Below are 15,709 nucleotides of genomic sequence, written 5' to 3'. Positions count from 1 at the left end.
TAATTCCTCTTTTCTGTGTCATGCAGTGTTAATACCATTACTAGGCTTGCAACATTTCGAGAGCTGTTTAGTCAAAAAATGAATGCTCCAGAAGGCAAATTTAAAGAAAACGGGACCGTTCTGTTTGTGAAGCCCATGTAGATGGCTCCGTAAACTCAGTGGTAGAGTTCAAGACGTGTAATAGAGATGAAAGCAGTATAATGCCTCTATTTCTGTTTTCAAAGACTGGGAATCCTAAGTCGTACTGTCTTCACGAGTGTTTCAGCTTAGTACCTTCCTTAAAGATTTAATATATAATAGGATCAATCCCAATAATTACAGGGTTTGCCTGAGCAATAAGGGTGAAGTTAGAAAGCTTTTTTTCTTTCTTGATTACTGGTAAGCAGTTTCTCTTGTGGGGAACAGGGTTAGCTTCAGCAGAGCTGGCATGAATGGCTGTTATCTAAGTGGAATAAAAGGGGTTGTAATCTTGTGTCAGAAGTGTCTAGTTCAAGGATTTATAAATACAGGGCCTGTTGTAGGCTCTGAAGGGTCTTGAGACTCTTTGGCCTGCAACTGCGTGTAAATACTTGCGCTATAGTAGCTGGAGAGCAGATAGTTGTTAGACACCGCCGTGGTATCGTGGATACAAGATTCTTGCTGCCAGGGCGGCTTTGATGTCGGGATGTGCGAGGGGTTTTGATTCTGCGGCCACGCACATTCTGTTCCGCGGCCCCTTTTCCTGCCGTTTGTTTCCGATCTAACACAATGTGCGCTTTCCCGCGTCCCCTGGAGCAGCTTTGTGGGAAAGGTATGCTGTAATTGGTTTATAACCATTCATAATGACCTGGCAGCTCTGTATGAATAGCAACAGGGAGCAACTTAACTTGTGATTTATTTAACTAAGCTACATGGATGAAAGGTACTCCCGAGTGTACAAGTTTAGCCAGTTGCCTAATTGGACATAAATTTTCACATCTAGCTCAGAGGGTTTTGTTACGAAAGGCTGAATTTGGATTTATGAGCAAGCTTCTAGACTGCTAAACCAGTTTGTGAGCAAAGTTAGGTGTCCCAAAACAGACGATACTTAGTTTTTGAATTCAGTAAATGCTAGTATGCGCTTGCCATTGGCAAAGCTAATGGACTATTAATTTAAGATTTTATTTACACTGAATAACTGACCTCTCTTTTGGTACAATAACACACACTTTGATATAAAAGCCAGGATTGGTGATGCCCCTTTGGTCGTAGTCTTTTATCAGTTTATTGTTGTAATGTTTCTGCTTATTTTGACAAGGAACTGAAAGCTTTTTCTCACACAACACCCATGATGCGAGCGACCCACCAGCTGCAGGGCATGATGATTCGGCAGGCGGTACGACAGCCTTGGTAGTTGTAGGGCCACGGGTAGTAGCCCAGGAGAGGCTCGCAGATCCTCTGGCACTGCGTGTAACTCCGTCTGCATTCGATGCAGCACACGCCGAGGTGATCCAGCATGGGGTCAAAAGCCATCCCTTCACCTTCCAGTTGCTGAAATTTAAAATGGTAAATGTTATCCCTATTATTAAATGTTATAAAACTCTAAGGTATAAATATTAGTGAAGGGAAAGATTTGAAGATAGTCATATGGGTCTTTAAGGTAGATGACCATGTCTGAAGCTTATGATGCGTTTTTAATGTTTTTTTAATGCTTTTTTATGGTGTTCCAAGGAAACTCTCCAGTAAGCTCTAACCTGGCAGGTGTGGGTTTTGTTGTTTATTTTTTTTAAATTCATAATATTTCTCCCTTGTCTTTCATTCAGCTTTTTTTCCCCCTGTGCCACACTGGGTTGCCTTGTGGACAGCGAGATTTCTGCCTGTTCTGTACCTGACATTAAGCAGTTACATGGAGCACAGCGCGTATGAAATATTTAAAAGCAGGCTCTTGCTTCTGCTTTCTCTCTTCAAAGTTATTTTCCTCATTTCTGGAGGGGAGGGGGAAGACAAACTGAATATTCTGCTTTCTGAAGATAATTGGTTCTTTTTCAAGAACACTTTGAGAAAAGCGGCAAAGAATAAGTGCTGGCATCTAACTTTGAACAAAAACACTCGGGTCAGAAAACTGGCAGTGCACGTCAAAGGTGAGGCACAGAAGGGCCTCAGAAAAGTACAGAGCTCAGGCCGTCGGTGACCAGTTCCTTACCCTGATAGCAATTGAGGGTCCTTTTTTTCCCCCCTTGGGTAGGATTCATCTTCCTTGAGTTCAGATGCCTGCAGTGTGAACTTCTGCAGCTGAGCTCATCATCCTGACTCCCTTTGAGGTGGGTGAAGAGAGAGAGTTCTAGGCATGATTTACTCCACCCTGAAGGAAGGACCTACAATGTAATGAACGGTCCTTTTGAAGTAAATGAATCTGCCTCTAGAGAAAGCCTGGCTACAGGCAATACCTGCTGATGGAGGTGAATCCCACCCTACAGGTGTGGGGGACTGGAAGCTCTGCATCTGGCACAGGGTCCCTCTGGGGCTGCAGCAATTGCTTTGCCTCTGCTCCACAGGGAAAAGGTGACTCAGGCCTTTTGGACTTCACGTTGGTAGATGTGAGGAGAAGCTGAATTCCAGCGCCACTGCTACTTTACTGACCTCATGAGAGAGTCAATTTAGATCCGCTTTATTTGGAGTGATTAATTTGAGTTTAATTAAGGGATGTCAACTCTGCTGAACGCTGTCACAGTATAATGATCTCCCGCTGTTGCATAAATGTCAAGTCAAAGCTGGAACTTATTTCCAAGGCAGGAGGCATTTATCTTGTGACAGTGTTGTATTAAAGTGACTTACTCCTGCTGCACCAAATGGGGGGTGTAAATTGTCTGGCGCTGGTGCAGCAGACTGGAAGCTGCCTCCTGTACACTCGGTTCTCCTGCAGCGCTGCAGGGATGCGGGGGCAGCTCCTGGGGGCTGCTTCATCTCAAAGAGCAAGAAAATTCCCTGATAGGCATCTTCCACCCGCTGCTGCTGTCTCTGAACAGGTTATCCTCTGTGAACTGCTTGCCAGGGGGCCTGCACTTAGAAGTGGGCGTGTTTTACTAGGTAAAGGTTGGACTAGATGATCTTGGAGATCTTTTCCAACCCAAATGATTCAGTGATTCTACTCTACTAGCCTGTGCTTTCTGGAGGAGAACTGAACAGGCAGAGACAGTGCAGATTTTAAAACTGTGGTGTGAGTACTTACATTGTACGGGTTGTCTGGATTAAGCGTTTGGTCGCTCTCTTGTCCGACATCGGTTTCTTGTCCAACTGGCCTGGTTTCATTAGACTGCTGATTGAGCTCTCGAGTCAGCTGGGTGGTGGGTGGCTTGGTGTTGACCTCTTCAGTAGCAGCTTCCAAGTCTTCTGTATTAAAGGTTGGTTCTGACTGGCGTTTGTTTCTCTTCATTTCTCTCCTTTCCCGTTGCTTATCTGAAAAAAATAATCAGGAAAATAATCATATTTTGAATGAATATGTCCTTGTATTTACCCACAGATTATTTTTTTTAAAGAAAAGCAGGGGCAGTCAGAGTGAAGGCCAAACAGCTTAGTGGAAAACTGGATAAGCATCCCAATTCGGGAACTCCTCGCTTTCCTTGTACTTTCTAAGCAGCCAATATCAGTCCAGAGGGGTGTGAGATTGCCTCTTCTCCCCTTGAAGCTCAGCAGGAGTGAGGAGATGCTTTTTGACTCACTGTATGGTCACTGATGTTACCTCAGCAGCACTTGCCAGCGCTACCAAGAGCAGTCGTATGTGAGTCTCATTTTTGTGAAGTACTTTTGTGACAGACTTGTGCCCTGCTCCCAGGTTCAGCTGGTGGACCTGGTGGGAACAGCTTCTGGGCTGCCTTGACACTTCTCTTTTGCTGCCCAGTAGGGTGTGCAAGGTCATGAGAAAAACAAAACATTGGCAACTTGGATCCACTGGTGCTCTCAATTTTTATCTTTTTTTTTTTTTCTTCTCTCATGGAGGGTTTTAATCACTGGACTAAGAAGGTGTAAATCTTTCCAAGCCCTCTCCTCTCCTTCCAGGCCTGGAAGTTACCTGGAGGAGCTGCCATCTCCCTGGTAACTCCTGAACACCTTTGCTAGGCTTGGCTGCGTGTGACAGCAGTACTTTAGCCCTGGGACTGCCTCCAGGACCTCACAAACTTCATCTACCAGTCACCAAGCTAAAGCATATTGTCCTTGCACTCCAATGAAATCCTCCTTAGAAGCAGGTTGGGAAAGGAGACATGGTATGGTCCTCAATCAGGACCTCAGTGGTCCCCAATCCAGCTCTTGGCCAGGTATGGTGTTCCTGCTGCCTGGTGTCAGCTGCCTGAAAATTGTAGGGAGCTGGTTAGAGCTGTTGTCTTATCCTTCTGTAGTAGGAATCTGACCTCTGTGGGAGTGATTTGTCTTGGAAATCCCCAAATGGACTACATAAATAGAGTAAAGGCAGGTATTGAAGACCAAATGTCTAGGTAAGTGTGGTTGATCTCCACACAGTCTTGGCACCAATGAAGGGTGTAGGAAGATGGGTAGGAGCTGATGAAAGGATACTGCTGTCCTGTATGGGTAAATCCTGGGGCAAACCTCATTGGGAAAGGCATTTAAGCGAAGGGAAGTATAACATACTTTTGAAAAAGTGAGAATTTTTACCTTTGGGATATGTAGGTCGAAGCCAGAAAATTGGAAGATCCCCACACAGCTCTAAAATCTTGGGGCTAAGGAAGCCGTTATGCTTGATAGGTTCATCTGCAGCCACCCAGATAAGGGAGTTTTCATCAAATCTAACGGGCATGATTTCATCTTCCTGCGGATAGAAGAGCACAAAGCCTTTGCTAGTTGAGTGAACAGTCATAGGCCTACCTGCTGTTAATTCCTGAGCATCAAACTGCGTAACCGTCAGCTGCAACTTGTACCACACATCCTTTTATTTTGTATGAACTGATTGTACTGAGACAAATCAGGAGCAACGGCTGCCACCACTGAAACGAGTGGCAGAGCTGCTGTTGGGTTTTGCTGGGGCTGAGATTTCACCTCTCTTAGACTTTTTCCCTGTTTACTAGAGATCTCTCAGTCCAAAGTGCCAGATTTTCAAGTGGTAAAAACTGAAGCTCTACCACTTTCAATAGGCCAGCTGAAAATGAAACCCTGATCTTCCGTCGCGTCCTGGTCTCATTCGGCATCCTCCTGAGATATAACTGTTTACAAGAGAAGAAAAAAACCCAACACCTTGTTCAGAAGTGTTGGAGTGGATTGTAGTTGGAGAATGGTTCCAGCTTCCAGTTTTAAGTCGGTACGATCGGCCCGATTAAAGGTCTTGTTCAGTAAAAGTAAAATTCAATTGACCAAAAGCTTGAAGTGCAAGTTAAAGGAGCCTGCCTTTTTGAAGTGTACCCTGCAGGTTTTTGGTTTCTATCTTCAAAGTAATGTAGGAAAATGCCAGTGATTGATTCTTTAAAGTTGTTAGTTCAAAGTATTATTTTACATAAAATGTGTAAGTATTTTACAGCAACAGTGAAATATTAAAACCAACTAGTGAATCATGGAAACCAGTATGATTTCAAAGTTAAAATTCCAAATTGCTTCCATAAAAGTCATCAAAACTTGTTACATAACTGACTAGATCAATTTATTCTGTCAAGTTGTTGTTCCTTTAATGTGTTTATTGATTTCTTTGTAGGTCTCGAGTCATTTAAGTTCACTATCCAATCTGTGTAGTGAGAACTGCTCTTTATTTATTTCCTTCCAGTTTCGTTTTTATTAGCATCAGAAATAACTGAATCTAGCTTTCTGAAATAAAAATATCCTTTGTTCCTGTTTGCCTGCTTACAAGCCAGGATGACTTCAGAGTTTGGGTATTGATGCAAATTTATTTTAATTGACCGTTTTTATAGGTAACGCTGGTTATATGTATTGTTAGAAAACAGCATGAGTACTCACAAGTACATGTTTATCAGAGGGAGAACTGACTCTAAGTAGAAAAATAAATACTGCTTTGCTATTCCAGTCATACATCTAGCCAGGAAGGTCAAGCAGCAGAGAGTGGTTAATATTCCAACAATGCCACCTCTTGGTTTGTCCGCTACCGTGAGTTGTATGCAGTGAGATGTGGTGCATCTTCACAGGAAATGCCCAGAAAACAAGGCAGGAAGGAAGTTTGTTGTAGCCAGGTGGAAGACTAGAAGTAACTTTGCTCTGCGTTAAGGTGATCTCTTCAGGACTGCAACCTTATTCTTTAATGAAAAACTGAAATGTGGGGTTTAGTGCTAATTAAGTCAAGAGCCCTAGTCTTCCTTTAAGGTAAGGTGGAAAGGATCTGGGTCTCCAACCACCTGGAATCGGGGTGGGATCTTTTTGCCATCGTAGGGAAAATCCCACCAAAATCAGGGAGGGTTTGATATGGTCTCCTGATGCTTTGCTGATTTGTGTTTAGAGGGAATTTTTTCTTCATTTTTAAGTAAATGTTCAGCAATCACAGCATGTAGGTGCATCAGGAAGGGCAAGAGGAAGATGCCAACAAAGAAAGTGTTTCCATGTCTTCTCCCCAGTTGTGTAAGGGGATGCTGGTGTGGGAGCTGGGGCTGTGCAGCAAGTTCACTTGCAGCAGGCTGCAAAAGTCCCTGAGACACGGCGGTGAGGTTATCTCAGCCATGGCCTCGCAGTGATGACAACAATTCCTAATCCTGTCCTGCGTTTCCCATGCAAGGAGAACGATAGCCCAGGTGAGCAGGGTTGCCCTGTACCAAGTATTTCAGCCTGGAAGCGTGCTGGGCTGATGTAGCTGGCAGATTTAATTCAAAGGGCCCCGAGTGCTCTTTATAAAGCTGGATTAGCTGGGACTGCCTTTGGTTTAAAAAAATACATATGAAAAAAAAAATAATGTGCCTGGATATCCATATAGGATATTTTAACTTCAGTCGCTGCTGTGAAGTCAGGATTTATCAATCTATATTAAAATTGCTGTCATGGCAAAGCCCGCTCTGCGCTGCTGGCAGCGCTCTTTATTTTAAAATAGCTTCTGCTCCTCGTATCGTGGGAGCACGCCGAAGGCATGCTCAGGACCGGCTGCGCCAGCTTGAAGCCGTGTTTTCTATCCTGGGCCCATATTCTCGCCCCACAGAGCTAGGGACTGGTGTGTAATGGGGGACACAGGGCAGTGGGGCTCGTGCCTGCAAGGGACGGGGTGTGTGAGCCACCTGCAGCACGACCCAGAGCTAAATCCTCTCCCTTTGCCTGGGGAACGCGTCCCAAGGGAGGCTCTGACCTCCTCCATCCCCACGTAGCCGTGTCTTGTTGCTCTTTGTCAAGTGAAAGCTATTGAACCCTGCGCTGTAAGCTTGTGGACAAGCATTGATTAGCTTTCTGCTTTTGCCTTAATGGTGCCTCTCTTCCAGCGGGTTGTCAGCTGTTTTACTAGGAGCGGAGCAAACATGGAGGAGTGGGCTGTGGGTCTCGTGTCTCCCGTGTGCTCCTGCCAGGGTCTGAGCCACGAGCCACTCGGCTGTACCTGAATAACTGGAGTGGGAAACTCAGGTTTTGTGCACCTAAAGCAAGAGGCTTCATATGAGTGAGATGGTGAGAGGTTTGGGCTGGTGTCTGGGTGAGAGTTACAGCTCTTGTGATATCTGATGTCAATTCCATGAAATGTAGTTGACGTGATGTCCTAAAGCGAAGTCAGATGTAGGCTAAGAAGGTAAATTATTAATAATTTTTTACCGTTACTACTTCTGAAATGAATTTTTGCAATAATGTTTTCCCCGTATTGATTATTTCCAAAGACTTGTCTGCTGGAGTTGCTGCTTGTGCTGATAGTGGGTAAGTGTTGGTAATTAATCTGTTGGGATCTGTCCCTAACCCTCTTGTACTGACTAAAGCCACTGCTTCCTCTGTGCTTTCCCATCACAGCCTTGTGCACGGCCTGATGTCGGGCAGATCCTTGTAGCACTGATGTCTCCTTGCATCCTTTGCGAACAGGACTAGGGCTGGCCCCGCTCCCCTCCTGCCATGCCCCTGACCGCGGGGTGATAAACGCCCCTCTGACACCGCTCTGGCTGTCCTTACCTTTCAAGGACCCCTAAAGATCAGCCACAGACCCCTCAACTGTCCAAAGATGACTTGTTCAGTGGTGTTCATACCATCTTTATTTGCGTTTAACATCCCTCTAAGTCCCTCTCTACACAAAGCTTTGCCTTTGAAAACAAAAGGGTTAGCCCTTACCAGGTCAGAGGAGAGGCTCGCCTTGGTCATAGCATCCACCTCAGGGACGTGAGCTTTCGGCTGGGCTTTGATGTAACACTTCTCTCCTTCAGCGAAGCGGATGCCGGTTATGCCCTACAAAAACAGGACGCACGTGGTTGGGCACAGCCCTCCGCCTCCCGGCCGCCCCGAATAGAGCACTCGAGCTGGGCTAAAATTGCCACCGATTTATTTTTATTTTTTTTTTTTAGCCGGAAAGTTGAATCTTAATTAAAAAACAGATGAGATGCTGTTCTCATAATTTTAGCGTTGTAGTTTTGGTGAAACAGGGTCTGGGAGTTTTCGCTCCGTTTCTGACAAACGGAGGAGTTTTATGTAAGTGCCTCCGTGCCAGCTCCGGGCAACCTGGAGCAGCTTTGCCAAGGAATTAGTTAACGCGATTTGAACTGTGCCTTAGCACCCAACGTGGGCAGCCTTGAAGTCGTGCTAGCTGGCTGCCCCCAGCACCTTGACACGGATCCGTGGAAATACGTGGGCAGCTGGGTCCGATGTGTGCGCTTGGAACGGCTGTGACAGCGAGGGGAAGCTTGTGGTGGGGCCTTGGGAGCAGGAATCTGTTTGTGGGGCTTCCTTCGGCTGGGCTACAGGGGTGAAATGCAGTTCCCTAAACATGGGTGTTGAGTTTTGAGCGAGAGGAGGGCATCCCAGCACCTCCAGAGGCTGCAGGTCTCCTGCAAGTCCTGGGTCGCATCTGCCAGTACCAGGAGCACTGCATTTGTGCAGGTGAACCCTGTCTGTCCTTGCAGTGTTTCTGCCGTAGGTTTTGGGGTACCTGTAAAAGAGCTCTCTCTCCTGCACGTGGACAGCCATCAAAATAAAATGACCAATGCCGGAGCAGCAAGAGAGGGGATGGCTGTGCAGGGCTAGATGCACAAAGGAAGGAGACTTCGCGGTGCACTGAGCACGCTAGGAGCATCTCGGTGTTGCCAAATCCAAGTCTTTGCTGACCATGCAGCCAATGGAGCTGTGCCAGTCCATCCCAAGCTGCTAATGGAAGCACTTGGCCTTTGGCAGTGCCTGCCTTTGCTTTCTTTCTCCTTCGTGTGCATTCTTGGCCCCAACCCCAACTGGCAGCATCCCTTTGCTCTTGCTGAGCCCATCCCTGCAGTTACAGGCAGGCACCACCCCTGGCAGGTGGCTCTGGTGGTGTTGGGGCTGATTTGGGTTGTGCTGGGTGTTATCTTAACCGGCAGCACGTGTGGAGGTGATGTGAATTTGGCATCGATCCAGTGGCACGGTGCTTTTGTGCAGATGTGAGCAGCAAAGGGAAATCGTAAGAGCTCGTCACAAGTGCTCTTACTCAGCTGCTAATTAATGTTGCTATGGCGATGTTTGTGAGGGCTTCATCGAGGCTGAACCACAGCTGTCGGGTACGTCTGGGTCCTGGGTCTCCTGGCATGGATTTGCTTGTGCTTTTGGAGGAACCAAGGAGCCAAATTTCTCCTTTCTAGGCTCAGCAGGTGGGGACTGGCTGCTCCAGAAGCCCTGAGCAAGTCCTGCTGGTGCCCTTTGTTTGGGGTGCTGCTTTGGCTTAGGACTTTGAAGTGGAGAGTTTTGCACCTGAGGTCGTTAATCGCAGGACCTGAGCCCTGAAAATGTGTTTCTGCAGCACTGTGTGGGCAGACCTTCCATGCAATGAGGGGATGGAATGGGCCTTTAAAGCTCATCTAGTTGCTTGGGCAGGGGCACCTTCTCCTACATCTGCCTGACCTTTGGTTCCTTGGGTGCGGTACAGCTCAAAGAGCTGTTTAGCTTTGGGATTTGGCATCCACTAGCCCAGGCTGGGTGCTGAGCTGCTGGGGCTACCCAAAAGCGTTTGCTGCTGGACCACCTGTCTAAGCACAGTGCGTTTGGCACATGGATGCATCAGCTGTGCTATAAATGCCTCTGTTCTGGGGCTGAACCCAGGCCAAGCAGTGGAGAAGAGCTCCCATCCTTGAGCATCTTGTGGTGGTCTGTCCTCGGTGTCTGCTTGCCTTACGGGGTTGACCCTTAAATGGTGATGTTTTGGGTGGGTGGTGGTGCTTTTCCAGTTCAACTCCCTGTGTCACAGCCTGCCAGAGGGTTTTTCTAGCACAATCCCGAGGGCACATGTTGCAACCCTATTTCAGTGGTTTGGAAATGCGAAGTGTTGCACGGAGCCAAACCTGTTGCAGCCTAATCCATACGGGGATGGACCCTGGCAGGAGCTATCTCCAAAAGGCATTTGGACTTTGTTTTGGAAGAAACTCTTTGGCTTTCTGTGAAAGCAAGCCAGGAGGGCATGGATATTTGTGTGGGCAGCTGGGGGACAGGGACCTCAGATCAACCAGAGCAGAGAAATTGGGACAGGGCAGTGCAGAGGCCAGTGCTGGAGCATGTTATGTGGAAGACCAGAGTGGAGGTACTTACAATCTGAAAATCATGGACTTCAACAGCCTCCTCACTCCCGCTTCCTGTTTTGAATGTCTCCAAGTTGTTTCCAGCATCTATTTCCATTGATCCATCTTGTACTTTTCCATTAATGCTCATGGTATAGTGAACATTGTACACCTGGGATTGATAACAGAGCAGTAACACTTCAATAATTGTGCATTGCCTTCTTCCTAAATCAGGTGATGGTCAGTCTGGCCATCATATCCCTATTCAGGGGATCACAGCACAGCTGAGGCTGTCAGGGAGCTCTGGAGGAGGCCCCCAGCCCCAAGCCCTGCTCCAGCAGGGCCCCCCAGCGCAGGGTGCCCAGGACCCCGTCCAGGTGCCTTGTGCCGCTCTCCCAGGAGGAGACCCCACAGCCTCTCTGGGCAGCCTGGGCCAGTGCTCAGCCGCCCGCCCAGCACACAAGCGCTGCCTGGTGCTCAGAGGGAGCCTCCTGCCTGCCCCTTGGTGCCCACTGCCCCTGGCCTGGCGCTGGGCACCCCTGACAAGAGCCTGGTTCAGCCTTCAGCTCTGAACTTTTAGCTCTGTAGGCATTTGATAATCCTCCAGCAACGAGGACCACATTAATACACTGCACTTCACCATCAGCGCAGTCCCCCCGTGGAGTAGGTCGCCCAGAGAAGTTATGCAGTCCCCATCTCTTGAGGCTTTCAAGGCTAGAACAGATAAAGCGCTGAGCACCATGCTGGGCTACAGCCCCCCTGGGGGACTTGGACCTCCTCCTACTGCCTGGTTTCCTTCAAAACCAATGTGGGGTGAGTCCGCATCCAGGCTGACTCCAACTTAAAAGCCTTCTAGTTTATAGTTGAGGAATCGTTTCGTATATTGGCATGATTCCCAATGTGAGTGAATGTCCTACTCTGCAGGAGACCAACCCCTATTTATTCCTTAGGATGTCCTGCTGGGGTGCAGCAAGACAGGTTTCCCTTGAATACAAACACGCTTCTCAGCTTGTAATGGACGTGAGCTTTGTTTAAATTGGGTATAGAGGTATATAGGTTTGTCAGCATATTTGCTGTTACCCTGTTATTCAGTGAGGAAAGCAACAGCCTGGCTTATATTTTCTGGATGATCGCAATCGGTGGGGAGGGGATTTTGTCCCTCTTGTGCAGCCTTGCTAAAAGTGCTATGCAAGCGGTTTGCTTTTGTTCTTAAAAAAAAAAAAAAAAAAAAAAAGCCTCACAGCATTTTAATGAAAAATTTACACTGACAGCTAGAGACAAATTTCTTCTTCTCTCACCTTCTCTCAGGAAAATCTGAGGTGCTAAAGATTTATGGTTCCTCAGTCAGATACATTCAGTCCCGTATTCTCTGCTGTCCTGGACTCCTACTGAACGTGGTACCATAAACCCAGACCTTTGTACATGGTGTTCCCTCCTGGGGGCTGAGCCAGAGCTGAGGGCTTTTGTTACCACTGTCAGTTATGGGAGAATGTGAAGATTTAAAATAAGTCTACCTTATTTACCTAATTAAAATTACCTATTTTTTTAGCATTGCTTCCTAAATGCTTGTAAGTCCCATGTAGTTTTTTGAGCTTGAAGGCAGCTTGGAGAAAGGGCTCCAGGCTTTCCCAGTGTCTTCACCTGGAGATTGACTCCGAACCTTAATGACAACCGTGCATGTGACAGACTTTGCAAACCAGAATTCGGATGGTTGGAGCAATAAATAAAGGCAAACTTTATCCCCAAATCCATATATGCATTGCACCCCATTCCTGGCTCTGTACCTGCTCACATCCCTCTCTCCTTTCAAAAACCCAGAGCAGCAGATAGCACTTGCAGCTGTTCCAGAAGGTCAGCAATGTCTTTTTTTTTTTGTCTAAAACCTTGCACTTTCTCCGTGATTATTGGAATTATTCCTACGTGTATGCATGTATTTCACAGGGGACTTCTGCTCTGTCTGCTGGGGCTTGCACAAGGCTCTCCTTGATGGGAACTGGCGCGGGGCTGGCAGCAGCACAGAACTGCTTCCAAAGCAAATCCTGCACCTATGGAGCAAGTTAAATTCAAATGTGCACAAGCATCTTTAATGTGTTCTAAACCAAAATCTTAGGTAAATAGAAAGTAAAATTAATATATAAATACAGTCCAATGCTTGTAATGTCTCTGAAGGTTGATCCTTACACTGATCAGCAGCTTCTCAGTTTTGTCCTTTGCATACAGGCTCTTTCATGTACCCCAGAAAATGTAAATAAGAGAATGTATCATGACTTTAAAAATTGTTCCACAGCTGTTAACCACACATGCCTGTGTGTATGCACAGCCATACCAGCCACCAATGAGAGGACTGATCATGCCAATTAATGGGTTAAATATAGCATTACATGTCTGAGGGTCCAGGTAGGATCCCGCCCAAGAATGCAGCTGATGTGAAGAAGGAATGCACGCCTTTCAATGCTTTTTTTGTCCTGAGAGCTGGGGTTTGCCTGGGATGTGAATCCCTGGGGAGGAGTTGGGTTTGAGTTTGCTGGGAATTTGTGAGCAGAAATCAATGTAGTGCCTGTGCTCTTGGAGATATGCTTCATGTTCAGTAACAAATGTGCTTCAGGAGGCTCCATCCAAACAGCCAGTAAAGATAATGACTATGGTGTGTGTATGTGTTTTTTAAGGCATGGAAAAAAATAAAGATCTGCTTACAGACCTCTTTACCGACTTCGCAAGGAAAGTTTCTACCCCATGCCTCTACTTATATGCAAACAGTGCACAGGAAGGGGGCTTGCTGTACCGGTGTGTTTCCGTGCTCACCTGCCGCTCGGTGGCTTTCCAGAAGTAGAATGCGCCGATGGCCCCGGCCAGGAGCAGGAGGGCCCCAGCAATGAGCACCGCAGCCCCTGCCTTCAGCAGCCGCCCTGGCCCTGGAGGGGGCACTGCTGCCGTGTACGCCTGTGGGGAGTGAAGTGCTGGGAGTGGGGCAGGGACCCCAGCCCAGCGAGGGTCCCCCAGCTTTGGGTGTTGGTTTGGACCCTTGTCCCATCCTGACCCGACCCGTCTGTTCTGCTGCATCCCAGTCCTGACCCACCCGACCCATCTGGTTCTGATCCAGTGCATCCCATCCTGACCTGTCCTGTCCCGATCCGACCCGTTTGCTCCTGATGCGGTAAGTCCCGTCCACACCCATCACTTTCAATCCCAGTCCCATCCCGTGCCACCCCACACCACTGCTTCCCATCCTGATCTGACTGGACCCATCCCGACCTGCTTGTTCTGCTGCATGCTGGTCATAATCCACCCGACCCATTTGGTCCTGATCCCGTGTATCTCATTCTGACCCATCCCGTGTCACCCCACCCCATTGTGTCCCATCCCAATCCAATCCCTCCCACCCCCCCCCTTCTGCCGTATCCTGGTCCTGACCCACCTGAACCGTTTCGTCCTGATCCAGTGCATCCCATCCTGACCCATCCTGTCCTGATCTGACCCGTTTGCTCCTGATGTGACGAGTCCCGACCCAACACGTCGCATTCAATCCCGATCCCACCCCACCCCATCCCGTCGCATCCCGTCCCAATACAACCGGAGCCATCCTGACCCTTCCATCCCGTCCCGACCCTCCCATTCTGCCACAGCCCGGTCCTGACCCACCCAACTCCTCCGATCCTGATCCAGTGCCTCCCATCCCGACCCGTCCTCTCCCGACCCAACGCATCCCACCCCATCCCACCCCGTCGCGACCCACCCGTCCCGTCCCGTCCCGTCCCGCACTCACGGGCGGCAGGCACTGCTCCACGTCCTCGGGCCCCGCTCGGGCGATGGGCACCTTCTCCGACCCCTCTGCCATGGCTGAAGCTGCCCTGGGCTCCCCTGCTCCTGGCCCCGGCGGGGCAGCACCGCCCCGGCCCGGCCCCACGCACCGCCCCTGGAGCCCCCTGGGGCCGGGCCCCCCCCTTCCCAACCCCAATCACCCCCCCTCGAGGGGCTGGGCCGGAGCTGGAGGGGATCTGGGGCCCCTGGGCCAGCTTTGGAGAGCGGGGAGTGAAGGGGGGGCGCTGGGGGCACGCACACGCCGAACACCGCGGGCTGACATTACAAGATGTTAAAAAAAAAAAAAAAATGTCTTGTAAAATAAAACTTTCACTGCTTTTACGAGCTGGCTGCAGGAATTTGCGACACGCGTCCCGGCTGGGATGCCGAGCTGCCCAGCCCGGCAAAATTTCATCTTCTCCTACAAGGTCACGGACACCATGCAAATTGACCTCTGTGGGGGACGTGTCCCCAGGGTGTCTTCTGACTCCTCATCACTCGCACAGCTCAGTGTGTTTGCTTTGTAAGCATATGGGTGCCTGCTCACCCTCGAGCAGTGGGGTTAAACACATCTGCTGTAAAATTATTTTTTTTTCCCCAAACTATACAACTTTCTTTGCATTTCTCTGTCCCACTCTTCCCCGCATTACTTATCTGACAAGCCCTTCAGTTACTGAACGTGTGTCCCACTTCTTAAACCCATGGACCGCTATGGCAGTGAGCCTGTCCCATGCCTGCTTGTCCCACCGAGTGCCACATCTCCTGCAGAGGCAGGTTCAACCGCTACCTTGAAAAGTGAAAAAAAAAAAAAAAAAAAGCAAAAATTAAAAAATTGGAGGCTTGTGCCCTTTGAGCCTCACGCCTTGCTGCCACGGGGCTGGGGAACAAATCCCGGAGAAGCCCATCCGCATTTTCTGTCCTGAAACCCAGCTTCATCCTTCCCCTTGATTTCTGCCATTAACAATCAGATCTTAGCCAAAAATTAACAGGCAGGGCTGCCGCTGAAAATAAACATAATCACGGCTCATTAAATCAAAAGCAGAGCATACTGTGCAACTTCCTAAAGTAGGGCACTTTCTAGCCTGCACTTGAATGACACACTGTTGTAGGTTGGGGCTAATAATAAGATTATGATCCTCTTCATTAGCAAGTATTTTGTTGCACCAAAATCTTGTGAATGGATATGTCTGTCTTGGCAAAATGTGCGAATCCCAGCCTTTGATCTCAAACCCCCGTTTAGCACTGCTGCTTTAAAAAGACAGATTTATTTTAAGGCCCCCCGTGCTCATCTCCCGTGCGAAAACGTGCCGGGGAGGTTTCTT

At 48.4% G+C, this 15,709-nt stretch overlaps 1 protein-coding gene across 1 annotated transcript; it reads right to left on the bottom strand.

Annotated features, from left to right (window-relative positions):
• Nucleotides 1-494: 494 nt before the first annotated feature.
• Nucleotides 495-14,431, bottom strand: CNMD (chondromodulin). Its single transcript, XM_035553346.2, has 7 exons — nucleotides 14,353-14,431; nucleotides 13,392-13,529; nucleotides 10,621-10,761; nucleotides 8,191-8,304; nucleotides 4,627-4,780; nucleotides 3,188-3,414; nucleotides 495-1,509 (listed from the first exon to the last, which is right to left on the bottom strand). The coding sequence occupies exons 1-7, from the start codon at nucleotides 14,422-14,424 to the stop codon at nucleotides 1,294-1,296; spliced, it is 1,062 nt and encodes a 353-aa protein (XP_035409239.1). The 5' UTR covers nucleotides 14,425-14,431; the 3' UTR covers nucleotides 495-1,293.
• Between the last annotated feature and the right edge of the window lie 1,278 nt (nucleotides 14,432-15,709).

Source organism: Cygnus atratus, chromosome 1 (genome assembly GCF_013377495.2).
Source record: "Cygnus atratus isolate AKBS03 ecotype Queensland, Australia chromosome 1, CAtr_DNAZoo_HiC_assembly, whole genome shotgun sequence".
Classification (NCBI taxonomy): Eukaryota; Metazoa; Chordata; class Aves; order Anseriformes; family Anatidae; genus Cygnus; species Cygnus atratus.
This window is presented reverse-complemented; position numbering and strand designations above follow the sequence as displayed.

Bases quoted from the DNA above. Each gene is read 5' to 3' on its own strand.
- CNMD (XM_035553346.2), bottom strand. From the start codon at position 14,424: ATGGCAGAGGGGTCGGAGAAGGTGCCCATCGCCCGAGCGGGGCCCGAG. The intron at 8,305-10,620 runs GTAAGTACCTCC...CTGTTTTTGTAG, and splicing joins AAGTCCATGATTTTCAGATT to GGCATAACCGGCATCCGCTT. The intron at 3,415-4,626 runs GTAAAAATTCTC...TATTTTTTTCAG, and splicing joins TCGACCTACATATCCCAAAG to ATAAGCAACGGGAAAGGAGA.